The following is an 18,742-nucleotide window of genomic DNA, read 5'->3' on the forward strand; positions in this document are numbered from 1 at the left end:
AAGAATGAGTTTAAAGGGCTGCATAAGGGTCATTTAGAGATTGAAAAATTTTGCAGGGGGGATCATATCATAATTTGCCCTCAGACAAGCTATGATGATGATGACATTATCAAACCTCTTAGGTTTGCTCAAAGTTTTGTCAAATATGCCAAAATACAAGTGAAGTGAAACATTCAGTGGTGACACAGAAAATCGGTCTGCCTGGAAGAAAAAACAAGCATAGATTTATTAAAACCCACAAATAAAAAAGCTTCTTTATTCAATTTAAAAAAAAGCCAAAAACCAAAAGCAAGACCAAAAAAACCCCAAAACAACAGCAGAATCTGCATTCTAGATCTGGATGTAAGTTATCAAACTTTTAACAAGAAAACTTATTTTTAATACATGAATTGAAATGATATTCATAAGCCTTCTTTGGTTTTCCTTTGAACAAGTGACTGAATCTTACTGGGACCTCATTTAATTTGGATGAAATCTGACCTTGTGCAGACTATGTCATGAAGTCGATGTTTTTTCACACTAATAATGAAAAGGGCTTAGGTTAGTGGATTACTGTGCTGGCCTTTGAAGAAAATGCAAATCCATAATCTCATCTAATTTTATAGTTAGCTTAAATGTCTACCAGTAAAATCTCAGAGAGAACTTCTAGAACAAAGCAGCAGTTTTATCACTTGCAATAAAGCTGTAGGCCCAGCCTCTAACAGAAATACATCTGCTTTCTCATTTTAGCAGTTAATGAGATGGTAGAAACAGAGGTGTAGAGCAGATAAAAATCACTCTTCACCTCCAAGAAAAATGAAGCCTTTCCTTAGAGGAATGCCTGAAAACAGAGTCCCATATTCTGGAGGAGACCAAAGTGGTATTCTAGTGGGGGTGAAAAGGACTCTATCCATGTCATATGTACAGAAGGCAAAGGAGTAATCTGGAAAGTGAAATTAAATACTATTTAACTTAACAGGAAAAAAATATCAATGCAAGGATTTCTTGTTTTCTCTTCTTACAACATTCTAAAGGGCACAAATGAGTGCCCAAAGACATAAATGTAATTTAGTTTTTAAACAACATTACTTTCTGTACATATTGTAATTTTGAAAAAGTTCCAAGAAGGAAAGCAAAGGCAAGATGCACTATAATGCAAGACTTTATTTATGTGTGGATTCTCTATCCATTTCTACATGATTAAAACTCCTAATATTCCTGCAAAAATTGACAATTTGTAACTTTTTTTCACCTCCAACAGAAATGGTGAATTAGGAATAAGTACAGATTACAACAATTGCAAGTTGTTATCATGGCAGCCTTTCTTTTTAAACAAATTTTTAACTTTTAAATCCTTTGAACAAATATTGAACTGATGATGTGAACATAATTGATGTGATTCTTCAGACTGATCACTTACCTTCTTTTAATGTAGATATTTTGTTGGATGATGTCACTGATGGAGCACTCCACAAAGAAGGTCATAGTGTCAAAATTTTAGTCACCATAAACAAAGGCTATAGTCGAGCCAAGGTAAGTGCATTACCCAGAGCAGAGTTATAGCAAGCAAATGCTGGAATATAGTACGTCAAATTTTTTTCAATATTTTAAACCAGGAACTGAAGGGGAATATCCCACAGATTGCAGCTCTCTTCTGTCATCCATGCTCAATAGTTAGGCACACTCCATAGACTAATGCCATATGGCCTCTTTCTGCCTTTGTGGTGGCTTAGATACTACTAATTCTTAGCTTAATTAGTAGTAAGATGTTCTGGGACTTGCTGTCTCTGTTTTTAGGTCATTATAAATTAGATCTATGTATTGGTCTCCTTAGGGTGCAACTGTGAATTTGCTGCTGAAAAATAGTATTGTCATGTTTTCATGTTCTGTGTTATAAAAAATTACAAATACAGTGCAACCTTTATTTTTAGTCAACTCTTTAAAAACACAGATGCAATCAAAGAGCAGAACAAGATTCTGTATTCCCTTCTTTATAAAGACGTATCCAAGTAATACAATCTATACCTACTTCTGGCACAGAGATTATTACCAAAGTTGTAAACTCTCATTGTAAATAATATTCTTCATTAGGAGAACTATGAATCTTCATGGAAGACTAATTAGCACCATTTTTAATCCAGTTTCTAAAAATCTCTCTTTGCAGGATCAAAAGCCACATGCATACCTGATAGGATCAATTGGAGTCAGTGGAAAAACAAAATGGGATGTTTTAGATGGTGTAATCAGACGTCTCTTTAAGGTAAGACACTGAAAATTGCCTTAAGTATTATTACAATTTTCTTTTTCACTTTAAAAAATTTCTGTATTGTTTGAGTTGTCTTGCTAAGTTTTTGTTTTGGTTTGAGGTTTTTTTGATATATAGCTAACACCAACCACTATTAAGCTTTATTCCCAATGTCACAGTTCTTTTTTTTTTTATGACTGTAAGCAGTTTTCCAAATAGCTTTCATTCAATAAATATTTTTATTACTTATGTTTTCATATAATTTCAGGAGTATATTTTTCGAGTGGATCCAACTACTAGCCTGGGTTTAAGCTCTGACTGCATTGCTAGCTATTGTATAGGGGATGTAACTAGAGCCCATAGCCTAGAAGTGCCTGAACTGCTGCCTTGTGGATATCTGGTTGGAGATAATAACGTCATCACTGTGAACCTGAAAGGTAAAACCCAAGGAATGCTTCTGCTGATACTGTAGAGTTCTACATTGCAGTTACCTATCCTTTTATGTTTATTTTTCATACACCTCACCTTTCTGTATTGTTTCTAGTTTGAGGGCACATTTATCACATAAACTGTCTGTAAAACATTGCATAATATCTATTGCAGCCTTTTGAGGGGAATCTAAGAATATCTGTCCTCCCCTGCCTGACTGCCAAATCACAACAAAGTACAGATTTCTAAACAGTGGCAAAAATCCAACCCCAAAACAGAGATTATGATGAGAAATACTTATGCTTTATTCAGTTCAACAGGAAAAATTCTATACATTTCCAAAGCTCTAGGGATTTGCTCTTGGAGGGGAGAGAGGGCCTTCAGGAGGACTTTACATACACTGATATGACAACTGGTAACCCTTGTGGCTGTCACTTTGACCTTTTTTGTCATCATTGCCAGTAATGTCTGAAACATATCTTTGCCTCACTGAACCTTCTCTTCACATTTACTTTGTTTGCATCTCTCCCATTCATCTCAACTCAACACTGCTGCTTAATTTTTTGTGGAAGGATACCAGTATTTCTACAGTAAAGAAGTTCTTAGCAAGGATTTGATTTAGAATGTTTGATTTAAGAGGTATCTTACCTTGTTTTGGGAATAGCACTGGTGCCATCAGGTGCTGGGCCAACTACCTTAACAAGAATAAGACAAGCCATTTTTCTTTTCTTTTCTTTTATCCCCAGGAGTAGAAGAAAACAGTTTGGACAGTTTTGTGTTTGACACATTAATTCCTAAGCCAATTACCCAACGGTACTTTAATTTACTGATGGAGCATCGCAGAATTATTCTGTCGGGACCCAGTGGCACAGGAAAGACCTATTTAGCTAACAGGCTGGCTGAATATATTATAACTAAATCTGGCAGAAAAAAAAGTGAGGATGCAATTGCAACTTTTAACATAGATCACAAGTCAAGCAAGGTAAGTTACAGTTGAAAACATAATCTCTTGCCCAGTTTGTAGAACAGATTCCATTAATGGAATCTCTTTTGCTGTTCAGTTAGCATTTCTTCCTACAAGAATTCAGTCTCCAATCCAAGTGATGTACAGGGACCAGATCTTTCTGTTCTAAATGAACCATTGAAGCACTGCCAAGGAAGTCTCAATTTTTTCCCTCTTGGGGAAACTGACTTTAAGTATAGATGCAGATGCAGAGTCCAACTCCTATCTAAATTAAATTTTTGAAGTGTCTGTAATTCCTTTGTCAGAAGGTTTGCTATGTAGTAATACTAGTGTAATATTAGTGTAAATTGCTTTTTTATGATGATAACATCAGCCTTTGTTAGCAAAGATTTCAAAGGAGTGATTTGAATATACTGTCTTGGGCTCAGTTTGTTAATCAGCACTGGGGAGATACAACTGTCTTGATTTCTGGTGTGTATCGGTCAGGAAGCTGACCATACTGAAATTGCCTCACACATCATGTCACATTCCCAGTGATTTACATAGCTCAGATTATCAGGTTTCTAGCAGGACTACTGTGCTAGCCACTGATAATACTATTCACCTGTCTGTCCTGAATTGAGTGTACTCCTAACTTGGTTCCTGGGGGGAAAGAAATGAAAGGGTTTTCCCAGAGCTTTCTGATTTGCACAGAGCATAATGAATGCTAATGTAAGAAGGGAGAACATACAGATCCCAAAGGGGCAAAAGAACCATTCTGGCAAAAATAGCTGCTTTTCACTGTCTTTATGCAGAGGATTTGTGATGCCATTTACTTTGGCAGAGAATGTGTTTGTGTTCTTTTGTTATACTGTACACATCTGTGAAGAAAATTGTCCCCCAAAACAGCAAGCTTTTGGATTTCTAGTAAATTGCTTGGGTCTGTGTGTTTTGGTGTTTCGCTGCTGGTTTTGGGATTAGATTGGTTGGGATTTTTCCCCTTTTTTCTTCTATCAAAATTCATGTAGAATTTTTTGAGTTTGTGATAAAAAACAACAAAAAAAGAAAAAGCAACGTTGTCAAATACCAGAGGTGTTTGAATAACATAGATGGTACCTATTTCATGGAAGAAACCGATAATGTTCTCTGAGACACCTAATCATAAAAAGGCAAAGAAAAATCTTTCTTGAAATAAAAAAGGTGCACGTTCCCATTAAAGAAGTAAAGATTCAGCTATCCCTGATCCAGAAAATAAAATGGCAATAGGAACTTTGTCCATAATACTGAGCATTTCCAACCCTGACAAAATTAGATACCTCTAGGGATACAGCTGTAGAACTTGACTAGCCCAAATTCTCAAGAGCAACTGTTGACAAAATTACGAAATGTTTGGATTGTAGAAAGCTGTCTTTTACTGCTGCACTAAACAGAAGCCATACACCTGACAGGAAAGAAGAATTTACACACCAAATTTTATTATGAGATGTGATAAAGCATCTCCAAGAAGGCAGGTAGATTTTCAGTGAGAATGCTGAAAGGAGATATCTAGAGGAGTAGTTCAATACACCAAAATTGATGTGGTGGGGTTTTGGTATATAAATGTGGGACTCATCAAAAATTAATATGAGCATCTCAGCCCATTGGAAATGGCATATTCTATTGCAATGTATTTTCCTCTGGATATAAGATATTTTACCAGCAAATTTCTAAGGAATGTATCCCCCAAATCAGAATGCTTCAGTCATTTGCCTTGTGTTTAGCATGTTTGTTTTTTCCTAGCATAATGTTTTTTCCTTTAGTGTTGCCCTGTGTAAGCAGCATGTTTTCCTGCATGTGCAGTTCCAGCTGAGTGATCCACAGGAGGAAAACTCTTTAGCAGTCATTTTATCTTTCTGAATTTTTTTCCCAGTGAAATTACATCTATGATCTAATTAGATTAATCTTTTCTGGGCTTGGGGCTTTTTTTTTGTGATTTTGTTTTTGGTTTTTTTCTATTAATTCTACTGAAGGATCTGCGACAGTATCTAGCAAACTTAGCTGAGCAATGCAGTGCTGACAACAATGGTGCTGACCTCCCTGTCGTCATAATTCTTGATAACCTCCACCACATCAGTTCACTAAGTGACATCTTCAATGGTTTCCTCAACTGTAAATACAATAAATGGTAAGTAGTACCTTTTCTGTCTCCTTGCACACAGATTTTACAATTAAAACAGTAAAAGCTGCATGTTATTTTGCAAAATAAAATGTCCCAGTGTAAACCTAGGCTCCCATAGGCCATCTGTAAGGCTGTTATGTGCTTCAATAATTTTAACCCCTTTCAGCCAAGAAGGTAGTTGTCGTCTTTGCCTCATTTACATGACTTCCATGCTTCTCAGTGAGATGTAAATGTACCACAAAATTTAAGAATATACTTAAACACTTGACTGAATTATAGTGTTATGCTTTGCACCCTGTCAGATCACATAAACTCATTAGTACCATAAGAACAGTTTACACATTGTAATAGGGGAATTTGGGATAAACCATGCCATACAGAAGCAGCTGTGAATGTAGCAGATTTTCCTTTCCCACAGTTTTCCTGCAGCAGTGCAGAACTATAAAGGTGGCTGAATGTCCTTTATTCTCAAGCAAGAATAAAAATAATGTTTTCTAGAACTTTTACTGGCCTATAATGTTGGTTATTTCTGCTGTAAAAGTGATCTCGCAGGGACTTCCCTTCATAAAATCATTGCATGCAATGTCTTACTCATGAGATTCACTGGCTTTTGAAATTAAAAAACTAAGCCTACTGCCAAATTATGAATTACATTAAGACAGGGTTGCTTTATTTTTTTCATTACAGATGGGCACTAGTAAACTAAATATGTGCAAGAGGCAAATCATACAGAATAAACATTTTAACAAGGGTACTTCAGAAATATTTTAAATCTATGACTATAGTACACCCAGACTCTTTTGAAATTTGCCTAGCGCAGGTAATAAGAAGGAATATACTGTGAATATTTGAATGAATTTTCCCTCAAAAAATCCTACTGCTTTTATATTTCCAGTCCCTATATTATTGGAACCATGAACCAAGGAGTTTCTTCTTCACCAAATCTGGAAATGCATCACAATTTCAGGTACATTCACTTTGTATTTACTGTGGCCATGTTTGCACAGCTCCCTGCTTCTGAGCCCAGTTCTTTGACAAATATTGGTCTTGTGTCTCATCACAGAAAAGCATTTTAGTTTCAGTGTCTCTCCTCTGTTGATGGGTCTCTGAATCATGTTGGGGAATGGTAAAAGAAATAAGATACTGTCCAGCACCTCTAGCAAGTTGCTGAAGATGATTACATTCCTGCATTTCTTTTGTCTTCATCAATGTCTTGAATTCCTGCTGGAACCTGAAGTGGCTGTATTGAAACAGTGAACAGTAATGAGGTTTATTGTAGCAGTGCTATACTTGCTGACTAATGAGACTCTGTGACATTACTTTCATCTATATGTTGAAGAGGAAATAATGTATTTGCTATTCATTGTTGCTTGACATTTCTGTCTTCTACCCAGGTGGGTGCTGTGTGCTAATCACACAGAGCCTGTTAAAGGTTTCTTAGGAAGATATCTGAGAAGGAAACTGATTGAAACTGAAATAGAAAAGAGCATACGCAATAATGAGCTTATGAAAATTATTGACTGGATCCCCAAAACATGGCATCATCTCAACAGCTTCCTAGAAACACACAGCTCTTCAGATGTAACCATTGGTGAGTCCACTGGTGGAATGGTTTGAAATAAGGATGAAGGCTGAGCATTTTAGGGATTTGTGAAGAATACATTATTATTTAAGTTTCCATGTCTCAATGGGAAGTACAACATAGGTGTGGGGAATTTGTCTAGTTGTCAGCAAGATTTAAAAGAAAATTGAAAGTTTAATAAGAGAGTATATATATATTTCCTGATAGTTCTTTGTTGCTAAATACTTTCAAGTAAAATGTCACTATTTTTAAAACTAATTTTTTTTTAAATACCCCTATAGTAACTTTCCTAAGCTTAATTATTTTCTCCTGCTTTCACATAGCAGTATAATTACAGCAATAAAAACCCTTGGACCTGAGGTCTTTTAATGGAATAACTATGTTAGCAAAGATGTCAGCTTTTACATAGCTTTGCCATAAAACTTGTAAATGTTCATCGGGCCTTAAAATTGGACTAAGTGACACCAGTTCATTTTTAATAACAGGAGACTGTTAGCTCCTTTAATGTAGCCCTGTTTTAGTATTCTCTGAACTTGAGCTTGTTCCGGTACTGCTCTTTTAATTTTGAGAAGATTATTTTAGATGTGTTTCCTAGTTATACCTTTTTAATACACAACTTGACTTCTCAGGTCCCCGCCTCTTCCTTCCTTGCCCTATGGATGTTGATGGCTCCAGAGTGTGGTTCACAGACCTTTGGAACTATTCCCTGGTTCCATATCTTCTGGAAGCTGTGAGAGAAGGACTCCAGGTATGTAATTTGTTTCCTAGCAGTTTTTTTTGTTGCTGAAAGGCTTTCTCCAAGCTGTTTTTAAACAGTGCATCCTGGTTACATTTGCAAGAGGAAAATCTTTGGTTGAGTTATAGAAGGCAGACTCAAATTCCTTTTGGCCTGCTCTTACTCTGGTGTATAATTTGGCTTTGTCTGTCCAGCACTAGCATATCTTGTATTTTATGAAGAGGTTTTCTTCTCTCTATGACTGGAGGAAGGTGGGTTTTTTCCATTGCTTAAAGAGTTCCCAGCATGGTTAAATACAGCTCAGATTATCTCTCTGAGTCAAGGCAGTCTCAGCCTACCCCTGAATGGAACAGTTAATGAGCTTTACATTGGTGCCAGAAAATAGCTCCTACCACCTACATACACATGTAGGCACATAGATCTGTGGGGAAAAGTTTGTGAACAAAGTTGTTTTCATGGAATCATAGAAAGACTTGGATTGGAAGAGACCAAAAAAAAAAGCTAATTTCTGGCCTTGAACACTTCCAGGGATGGGCCTCCACAACTTTTCTGGGCAGCTTTTTCCAGTGCCTCACCACCATTACTGTAAAGCATTTTGTTCTAACATGTAATCTAAATCTCTCCTGTCTTAGTTTAAACCCATTCTCCCTTGTCTTAACACTATCTGCCCACATTAAAATGTTGTTCCCCCTCATTTTTATAAGCCCCCTGGAAGGTTGCAATTAGGAGGAAAACTCTCCAGAATTATACCAGAGGAGGTTAGGATTTTGGGTAATTCCACGCCTTTGGAGGAAACCTAAATATTTACATTAATCCATTCTCTCTTTTCTGTATCCCCCCCCCCCATATTTAATTGGCTTTCTCCCTTTTCCTTTTTTTTTCTTTTTTTTTTTTTTTTTTGTTTATGCACAGCAATTTATGTCCTCTAAAAATATGCCATGTGGAAAGGCATTTTTTTCCCACACATGACACCAAAATATATTACTGTATAGTTCAGGGGAGATTGTTATGGACTAGGCAAAGAACTGTATAAGCAGCTGCAGTTTCTTTATCACCTGTATTGACACAGTGACATACTGATGCAACAGAGGTTTAGAATCTTGCCTGTTGAATATCTCATGCTTTCCTAAAACTGCTTATCTCTCTGGGAATTACAGTGTTTATGCCTTGTGCAGAATACTGCCAAAGATTTGATAGAACAGCCACAGTGAGATTAACAGCGCTTGTTTAGACCAGCTATAAAAATTCAGTGATGTTCTTCATGGTCATATTTTCCCAAGCATACAGGGTAACTGCTTAAAGGAAAACTTCATTTTTGCAGCAGAAGATGGCAGCATATAGAAGAAAATATGTTTGTTTCATGAGCTGTACCAATTTTTAGCTGCTTTGGATGGCTTCCATAGAATAAAGTTATTAATAATAAACAGAAATTTTTATATCATGTAATTAAGTGTTCCTGAACCAAAGATGGGTAAAAACTGCCTTTCTGGTCAGGTACTTTGCAAACTCATTTGTCAGACATAGGATTTACAAGCCTTGCTCAAGATTCCCGAAAAGATTTAGTCACTGTTAATCTCAGATGAAGGAAAGTGCTACAGCCTGGAGTTAGCCTGCTACCTCTGAGAAACATTTCTCTTGGCTTATTTAGGCAAATCCCTTTTGTAGCAGCTTAGCCTCAGTGCAGGGCAGAAAAAGTCTGAGTATCTCTATGCCTAATACAGAGAACTTGGCTGCCTAACCTGAAGCTCTGCATTCAGCAAGTGGCTGGCAGCAGGTGTTGCAGTGATAAGCACAACCCATCCTTCTGCCTTTATCACTAAAGTCCTCCCCTGTTATACTCCCTGGAGGAGTGCAGCCCACCTATATCCTCCATGAGTGCATGCCCTGCCAATAGCATGTTGTTCCTTGGATTGTGTGAAACTGTTTGAGGCAAGAGAAATTCCAAAAAGCTGTGGTGGATGGCTCCCCATCCCAATATATCATTGTCACAGCTAAAGGAAATCTTTAAAGCAGCTACCAAGAGGCTCTTATTTAACATCCTGCTTGTGGACAGCAATACAGAGAGGGGTAAATTTTAGTGAGGATGCTACTCTTAAAATTACAATATTCTCATTCTTCCTCTGTCCTCCCCTCAGATTCCTAAGCATTTTATGCTTCCCAGTGAGGAAAAATATATCCCTTGTGAAGTTCTTCTCTTAATCTTATGAAAGTTATCACATCTGGGATGTGGACAGATGTCTGCGTCAGCATCTCATTTTTCTAGAAGTGAACAATCTGTACTTCTAATTCACTTCAAACAAAATCCAATTAACTTGAATGCTTTTGATAGGTCTGTGTTAATTTCCCTGATATGCCTTAAGCAAAATACCTGGAGGTCTCATTTCACATTTTATCAAGCACTTGCTGTTGTCTACAAGTGTCACTAGTTATGGAGCATTTTCCAACTTGCAGCCACTCTGTGTATTGAAGGATCATTAGTGGAGATGATACAATCTCCTTAAGGTCTTATTTTACCTGAGTACTGAGAACATCTGAAAACAAATCTCTTTCTAAAATGGTTTTGATGTTTATGATGACATTTTTTTCTGCTGATACAAGTGGTACTGAAAAGTCTGTAAAATACCTGTGTTTTATCCATAATGTAGATGTATGGTAAGAGGGCACCCTGGGAGGATCCCTCCAAGTGGGTAGCTGATACCTATCCATGGAGCTCTGCAACTCTTCAGCATGAGTGGCCATCACTACTGCAGTTAAGGCCCGAAGATGTTGGTTATGAAGGTTATGCATCAGCAAAAGAAGGAACAACGTCCAAGCACGTTCCGCAGACTGATACAGAGGGGGATCCCTTGGTAAGATTTAAACTTTTGGGAAAGGCTTTTCAGTATGCACTTCACTCTCACATACTAAACTGTACACTGTGCAGTAAAAAGGTACTGTGCACCTGTTCCATAATAGGCTTTTTAAATGAATTCTACTATAATTTATGAAAATTTTGAAAATTAAAGGAAGCAGGAGGTCATGTATCACCAACACGTTAATAAATACATTGTTTGTATTTCCCATCTGCCCAGATGTAGCTGGTATCTGATACCATGTATCAGGTCTTCATAATTGTGTTGTTTGGGAACCATTCTTCGGCAGCTTATTAATCAGTTTTATCATGAAAACGTCTTTTTTCATCAGGCACTTTTTCATCTACGTTATACAAATGAAGGACTGCAATTTTCACATTATCTAACTTATCTATCATAGAGAATTTGGTAAAAATAGAAATTAGCCATCCTCCCATTTCTCATAATATTTTAAGATAACTGATGACTGTGTAATAGTCCTAATGTAGAAGGAATGCAAGTGTGGTGGCATTAAATGATAAGAAGTTGATTTCCCTCAATGCCACCTACTGTTTTATTTAAATATGATCCCAGACACTCAGGTTTACCATTGCCTCCTCTGATAATGGGCTATTAACATGCATATGTTGAACTGCTGTTCTTGTGTAGTGCTTTCTCTGTGGACTGCCTTTAACATAATTCAAAATACCATTTTAGAGAACTGTATTTCTAGAATAGGCAGCCCTTAGAAAGGGGAATTTCTCAGAGAAAAATGCACTTAACTCTTAACTGTGTCAAGAAAATGGTCCCTCAGCCTCAGTGTTTCATGTTCAAAAACAGCGTCCTGAGGAAGTGCAGAAAATCATCTTATTTGAACTTCTTTTCAGTTCCATAAGCTTCCAGGTGATATTTTGTTCCTATGATTTGAGCTTCCAGTGAGTGTGTTGGACAGGCTTCCAGCACAGCATAATCTCCATTATGATGAAAACTCAGGATGTGAGCAGCCCGAGTTCAGCTTCCATTCACCCCTGCTCCCTGCACACTGTGGTCAGCATTTGTACCTGAGTAAATATCAGAAGCTTTAAAGTTGTGACTGGAGGGTTTGCCCCACCTCCAGTGGAGCTCATGGGTGGACAGACCCTGCACTTGTCGAAACTGGACACATCTCATGCAGGGTGTATTGAACACCCACTGCAGGTGTCCTGTGTTCACGAGCATAGATACGTATTAAATTCTATTTTATCTAATTTCTATTTTCAGCAAAACTACACAAAAGTGTTGAACACTGTTCAGTGCCTAGAGAAACTTCACCATGCAAGTTGAAAGCATAGATATGTAAGGAACAAACTGGAAACAGGGGCTTAAAACACAAACTGCTGGGAATACATCTTTGACTTTGGTTTTTCTTTGCCTGCTTTTTGTAACTACAGTGTATTTGTTCCTTGAAAAACACTGAAGCACTGTCTACATTTCTTGCAGTCCTTAGCATGCTGGCAGAAGTGGATGCTTTATAAATAAAATCCTGACCATTATACAGTCAGGCATCAAGCATCCAAGTAATTTTCTGGATCTTAATGCTGCTATTAGATTATTTTCAGATGGTTTTCAGGTACCAGTAATCCCTAAATTATGGTGAGATCTCCTCTCCGGGGTAGGGGAATTTCTTGCTGTTTCACTCCTGAGGGCAGCACCTCAACAGCAGATGGGACTCATTTATGAAGCAGCTGGCATCAGTCCACCCCTCTCTCATTCCCTCCCCATCTTTCTCTAGTAGAGGGGGTATGTTACTGTGATTAGGTTTTCAGTTGCTTTTCCAGTGCAATGCATCTATACCATCCAAAAATTATCTGGAAGCTTGACTGTCTCCAAATATGGGCCCAGATGTCCAGCTGAGATATGGCTTCCTTCCTCTGCCGGTGTTGCAGCTGCAGCTGGCCTCACCCCTGAATTAAAGAGAGTTATCAGGCAGCTCCACTGTATCCCTCTTTGGACCTTTAAACTTCTATTTAAAAACCAGAAGACAATGAAAAGAGTGCCAGTAGGAGCTGCTAACACCCTGCCCTTTCTGAAATCCTTTTGTACGGTCCCTCCTCTAGGTACCAGCATACCTCATACACCAGGCGAGCTTAATTAAATTTTAACACAGTCACTGCAGTTTTAAATGAGACAAGATTATGTAAACATTGCTTTCTTCTTTCAGATGAATATGCTAATGAGGCTTCAAGAGGCAGCCAACTATTCGAGCGCACAGAGCTGTGACAGTGATAGCACCAGCCACCATGACGACATTTTGGATTCATCCCTTGAATCAACTCTCTGAAAGGGACAAATCTTGCTGTAGGATGATGGTAAAATCTGTTTCCACTAGACCACTGCCAGTATTAAAGCAGCACACCAAGGTCTCTCAGTAAGAATGGTGTGTTGTAGGGAGGCAGGAGACCTAACTCTGCTAAGTCAGGAAGAAAAATTGAAGTGGAAAGCTTGAATTAGTTTAATTTCAAGGCATTTCAATACCTATGGAGCCGAGTGAGACTCCATTTGTCAACTGGAAAGTGCCCTAGACCAAGGGCATCTGAGCAGATTGCACACGTGTTAGCCAAACTGGAATATTTTTTTTCCCTTATCCTCTTTCTCTCTCTCTGTGTTTCTCTGTATGAGTTTACAGCGAAACTCCTTTGGATTTTTCTTTTTCCTTTAGTTTATCCGGAGGTGCTGCATGAACAATGCAGTCTTCTAATTATCTTCTAACCTCTGTTGTGCCACATGGTGCTGGTCACAGGACGGCAGTGGTGTTTCTGTTATACACTACTGCCCATTCCAAAATGAGTAAAAGATGATAGTAACTCAGAAAGCACAAACAGTATTGTGCAATCACCAGAAAACATGACTGTGATATGCTGGATAAGTGCCAATTTAATTCTAACTGCCATGGTCACGGTGATGCGCTCCATAAAGTTTTTAGTACACAAGTCACAGATTTTATAAAGTTATTTTTACCACAAGGGTCTTTTTTAACCGCCTGCCCACTCCTTAACAACAGTTTTCTACCAATTACTAACCAACACTGATTAAAGGCTTTTTAGGGCTTCATTTGTTTGAGCCTTTTCAGTGAAAGAAGGAACATTTCTTATGGTGCTGTCTCACTGCCTTAAAACAGATTTCTAGAACAGTTTTACAGTTGGTTTAATTCCTAAACCATTGGTAATTTACACTGTTTTTTTCTTCATTTACTAACGAGAAGACATCAGTTAACATAGTAGCCTCATATCTGTATATCATGATTTTTTAAAGTAATGGATACGAGAAAGAACAGTTGCTATATAATATTTTTATCTTGTGAATAGATTTCTCTGCCTACCCTCAGAAGTATACAAGGAACCCAAACCCACTTTCACTGCCACTTAAATGCTGACAAAATCGGCTCAAATCCATTTGGTCCCATGGAATGGAATTTTTGGGAGGATAGATGTTTTGAATACTTATCCAGCAGAGCTGGATGCACTTGATGCAGCATGAGCACAAATATATGGGTTTGTTTTTTTTTTTCCTTTTTCTAGTTTCAGCATGTTGTTTTGATTGCTATAGTTGTACATGAAGAATTCAGCATAAAAGAACACTGAAGCAGTGATGTCCACTGTGGAAGAGGAAGAGTTTATACTGTAAAAGTGGGTTGGTTTTGCACAGTCTACTGGGTGGGTATTGTAAATATAGAGAAAAAGAAAAAAAAAAAGAAAAAAAAAACCTTGCACAAATCAAATCAAAAGCAAACAAACAAAAATATTGTATTTTATTCTGTTGGTGTTAAGAGATGTTTCACTTGCTGAGATTTCCTGTATGTTGCAAACAAATACAGAATGCAAAACCTAAAAGCTGTTATTACCTGGTGTGTTTGTCCTGTACTTACAGTTGTTACGACTATGCAGGAGCTATCAATGCCACAGTTAGCACGTTCAATATCTGTATGAAACCAATACATTTTGGGGGGAGAAGTCTGAAAATGTTTGAAGTTCATATGTCATGGCAGGCTACAACCAGGCTGCATCCAGACTGCTCAGAGTAACCGGAAATACTCTTTTACCACAGAGCCATGAGGTTAAAATAGGTGCATGTGAACAAGAAGGTACCTAAGGGCTCTGGCATTGTGTAGTCACGTACTGTACACCTCCGTGGATGTTACCTTCGGGATGTGTATCTGGTGCTATTCACTCCTCGTGGCCACCCCGTGGCCACCTGCTGTAACTTAAAGAAATCAATGCAGTTTCCAAATGGCACTGAGCTGCATCTCTGAATCTAGAGGTTCCTACACGGTGCTATTGCCCTAATAAAACTCTGAATTTATGCACGTAGGGTTCAGTCTGACCAACATCGTGCCCCCCAAAACTGGATCCATTTCTGATGCAAAATGTCAGTTCATACACCTTGACTGACTCAAAGAACTAAAGCAAAGCTGCTCTTTCTTTTACCTGTGCTCTGAGCAAACCTGCAAATCTTTTCCTGCCATATTTAGCTCACAAACACACAATATTACATATACAAAACTTCCTGCAATACATCTCAGTGAGTCCACCTAGTTTACAACTCAGAAATTGTTTGTGAAACATTTGTCTGTACACATTTTATATTTTGTACATTTTTGATGTAACATATCTTGTAAATAGACAGAAACAGTGAAATAAATCATCTGAAAATTTTTGTAGTCTTTGTAAAACCCTAATAATAAGTATTTGGTGTCATCGGACTTAACTGGATGATGTATTTTCTATTGGTTTATTGTTCCTCTAGCTTGTAAACCAGCTTGCGTATATTTTTTTTGCAGGTGTGCACACTGTATCTGTCTAAATTATTACTTTGCCATTAAAGTGGAATTATTTATTGAAAACACAGTCTGATGTTTTTGCAGTCAGGACTTCTTAACAGATATTATTTCAAATATATGAATATGAAAACAAAATTACATCCTGAAGGATGTGATTTTTCTGTATTCAGCACAACTAATCTCTGTAGAAACAAAATTAAGTACTGTTCCCAGTTTCAGTGATTCAGAAGGATTTTTGAATGGCTGTTTCCTTGGTGGGAGCATGTTATGCCATTCAGAAACAACTTCACAATTTCCCCATTCTCAGTATTATTTTAAAGTACAGGCCTATTTATTTTAGTGACAAAAAATCTGTCCAAAACCAGTGAAGTATAATGTCTTATTTTAAAACTCAAAGAACTTAGAACTACTTTCTCTGCAGGTGTATATCAATATTTTGGAGAGAATTCAAACAAAGAAAGTATAATGGTCTTAGTCACCTAATCATAGGCTTTGAGGTTGGAAGAGATCATTATGATCCTGCAAGTTGCAGCACCTCAGATGTAAGTCTCAGCAGCCAGTCTGTAATTTCTCCTGGAAGTGCAATATCCCAGGAAAGACCTTTAGACATATCGGTACAGACTAGAAGATTCATCACCTCATTAAAATGTGGGTAATTATTCACTGGGTGGTTTGGGTTTTTTAAGGGCTTCATTTGCAATTAAATCTTACATACCACTTTTTCAAGAGAATAATATCTCATATGTCCTTTGTTATGTTTCTTCTTATACTAAAAAGCCAGTCACAATCAAAAACATCTTTTACAAAAGTCTTCTTTGTTTGTCTTTTTGATAAGACAGGCAGCTTTCTCATTCCTAGCTTTTCACAATAAGCCATGTCTTTCAGGCCTCAACATGTTTATTGCAGGACTTTATATGGTTTATCAGATAGTCCATTCTGAATTGTGGGTATGAGAGTTGCACCAGCATTCCTGTCATGGTTTTACATTTACTATAAACAGAGCTAATATCACCTTCCTACTCCCACTTCATATTTTCCCTGCTTAGGCTTCAGGGCTGACATTCACTCTCTAATTACATCATCCCACTGCAAGCTCATGTTCAGTTAATTATCTACGTAGACCCTGACTTCTTTTCATGTTCTATCATTTTGAAATACTTAGTCCAATCCTGTCTATATAAACTATGCTCTTTCTTCCTTAGATATATGAGTGCAGATTTATCTGTATTAAAACAGGATAGTAAAATCAGCCCACCCTACTAAATGATTAATTCTCTAGTTATTATCTGTCTAATTTACAAATTCAGCAGCTTCCATAATTTCCAAAACCTGCATTGTCATTTTACTTTGTCTTTCAGTTTGTACATAAAGGTAATAAGTTATGTTTTGTCAAGAGCAGAGCCCTGTTCAATCCTGGTAGGACCTTCCATGAAGTTTTCCTGATTACAGCTAGATTGTTTGCAGCTACTCCTGCCATGGGTATATTTGTATTTCAGTTAATATGGATATAAGCATACAAAGTCACGTGTATATAATATTATGGGAAATACAAGATGAATTTCATGGCTTCTCCATCAGTGTAGGTCTCCAAGGATGGATTAGATTCCTTTCTACTGAAAATTACATATGTAGAGATTATCTTTCACAGAAAAAAGATTAGACTAGGGTGATCTCAGTGTGCCTTTCCTATAATTCAGTGCTGCAGTCTTTGCACGTTGTCCAGCTGCCATTACTTAAGGGAAAAGGCATAAAATGTAATTGTTAAACTCATTTTGTGTCTCCTGTCTCAGCATATCTACCTATTAGCCTTCATCTGGGGACCTGCCTGGTGAATGCCCAGGTTCCCATGACAGGAATGGGATAGTGCAGGCTCAGAAAGAAGTGTTTTTAGCAAAGTACTTGAGACATTGCTCTTGCTTACAAGAACTCATTTTTATGCTATCATTAACTAGCTACAGTGTTTCTCAGCACGCACTTTTTCTTGATAACTGAATAATGTCACACAAATTAAATGCTACCACTATGTTTGGCAATGCAAGAGCTCCAGATGCACTGTCATGGGAGAAATGTAATTCTGGTAATAATACTAGTAGCAGAAAATAGAATCTGTCATGAAAGATAAATTAGCTAATGCCAAGGCCATGTGACCTTGCCTTTATACACTAAACTGCATTTACTATTCTTTGTTCAATTGCAACCTTAAACAAATGCTGATAAATAGCAATGAGACAGCACACTGAATAATCATGTCTTTAGTAAAAAAATTCATAAATTAAATAATGTTTCACCTTTGTTAGTGCATTTTCTTGTTTTTCCAGCAGTTTTTGTTAAATTAGATTATACAATTTAGGAAACCTAAATGTATCTTGACAATTAAATGCCAAACCTGGAAGACATCTGGTAACAAAATAAAGGATTTATGTGGTGAGCCATAACCAGCACTAATAATTTTATCATGCCATATATGGATGGCTCTGACACAACAATGAAGCAGACAAAATACGTGTTACCTGTATGATGAAAGCCCACTGACTTAGTGAACAAAAAAGCAGTTTAAATTATTGAACTGTACTTCAGCACTGATAATTCCTCACACCTTAGATACGTTGTGCTGCACTCTGCAAGTGCAGTGAAAAGAGGTACAGTCTGAAAACAGACTCTGCAGTGCAGGTAAGGTGTTCCACTCATGCAGGCCACGTGCCAGAAAGACATATGGCTTCTGTACAGCAGTTCCTGAGCTACCAGACATGGTTTGTTGGCAGAATGAATAATTTAGCTCTATCATTACCACACCCTTCATGTAACTGCCATCATCTTTAGCCTCCTGTGTCCCTGCTTTTCAGGGTCAAGCTAGTGGCACTGTTTTGAGCTAATGGTACTGACTCTTGATTGTGGCTGTGCAAAGTCACACTGGAGGCAGAATTTTCATCTTAACTAACATTACAACGTAAATGTATTTTTCATCAAGAGGAAATAAGAACATAAAAGCCATATAAGAAAACCTTGTTGTCTCATTAGTAATT

At 37.4% G+C, this 18,742-nt stretch overlaps 1 protein-coding gene across 17 annotated transcripts in view; it reads left to right on the forward strand.

Moving 5' to 3' along the window:
• Positions 1–15,782, forward strand: part of NAV3 (neuron navigator 3) — a 503,615-nt gene extending 487,833 nt beyond the window's left edge. For 16 of the 17 annotated variants that reach the window (XM_064419581.1, XM_064419580.1, XM_064419582.1 and 13 more), the window contains 10 exons: positions 1,415–1,512; positions 2,144–2,239; positions 2,493–2,661; positions 3,400–3,635; positions 5,606–5,760; positions 6,650–6,721; positions 7,149–7,345; positions 7,966–8,084; positions 10,718–10,921; positions 13,104–15,782. In XM_064419581.1, the coding sequence (XP_064275651.1) occupies positions 1,415–1,512; positions 2,144–2,239; positions 2,493–2,661; positions 3,400–3,635; positions 5,606–5,760; positions 6,650–6,721; positions 7,149–7,345; positions 7,966–8,084; positions 10,718–10,921; positions 13,104–13,223 (1,466 nt within the window). In that variant the 3' untranslated portion in view covers positions 13,224–15,782. The remainder of the gene's footprint in view (positions 1–1,414; positions 1,513–2,143; positions 2,240–2,492; positions 2,662–3,399; positions 3,636–5,605; positions 5,761–6,649; positions 6,722–7,148; positions 7,346–7,965; positions 8,085–10,717; positions 10,922–13,103) is intronic. The other variant, XM_064419577.1, reaches the window with a different exon arrangement.
• Positions 15,783–18,742: the final 2,960 nt, after the last annotated feature.

Source organism: Passer domesticus, chromosome 5 (genome assembly GCF_036417665.1).
Source record: "Passer domesticus isolate bPasDom1 chromosome 5, bPasDom1.hap1, whole genome shotgun sequence".
Taxonomy (NCBI): domain Eukaryota; kingdom Metazoa; phylum Chordata; class Aves; order Passeriformes; family Passeridae; genus Passer; species Passer domesticus.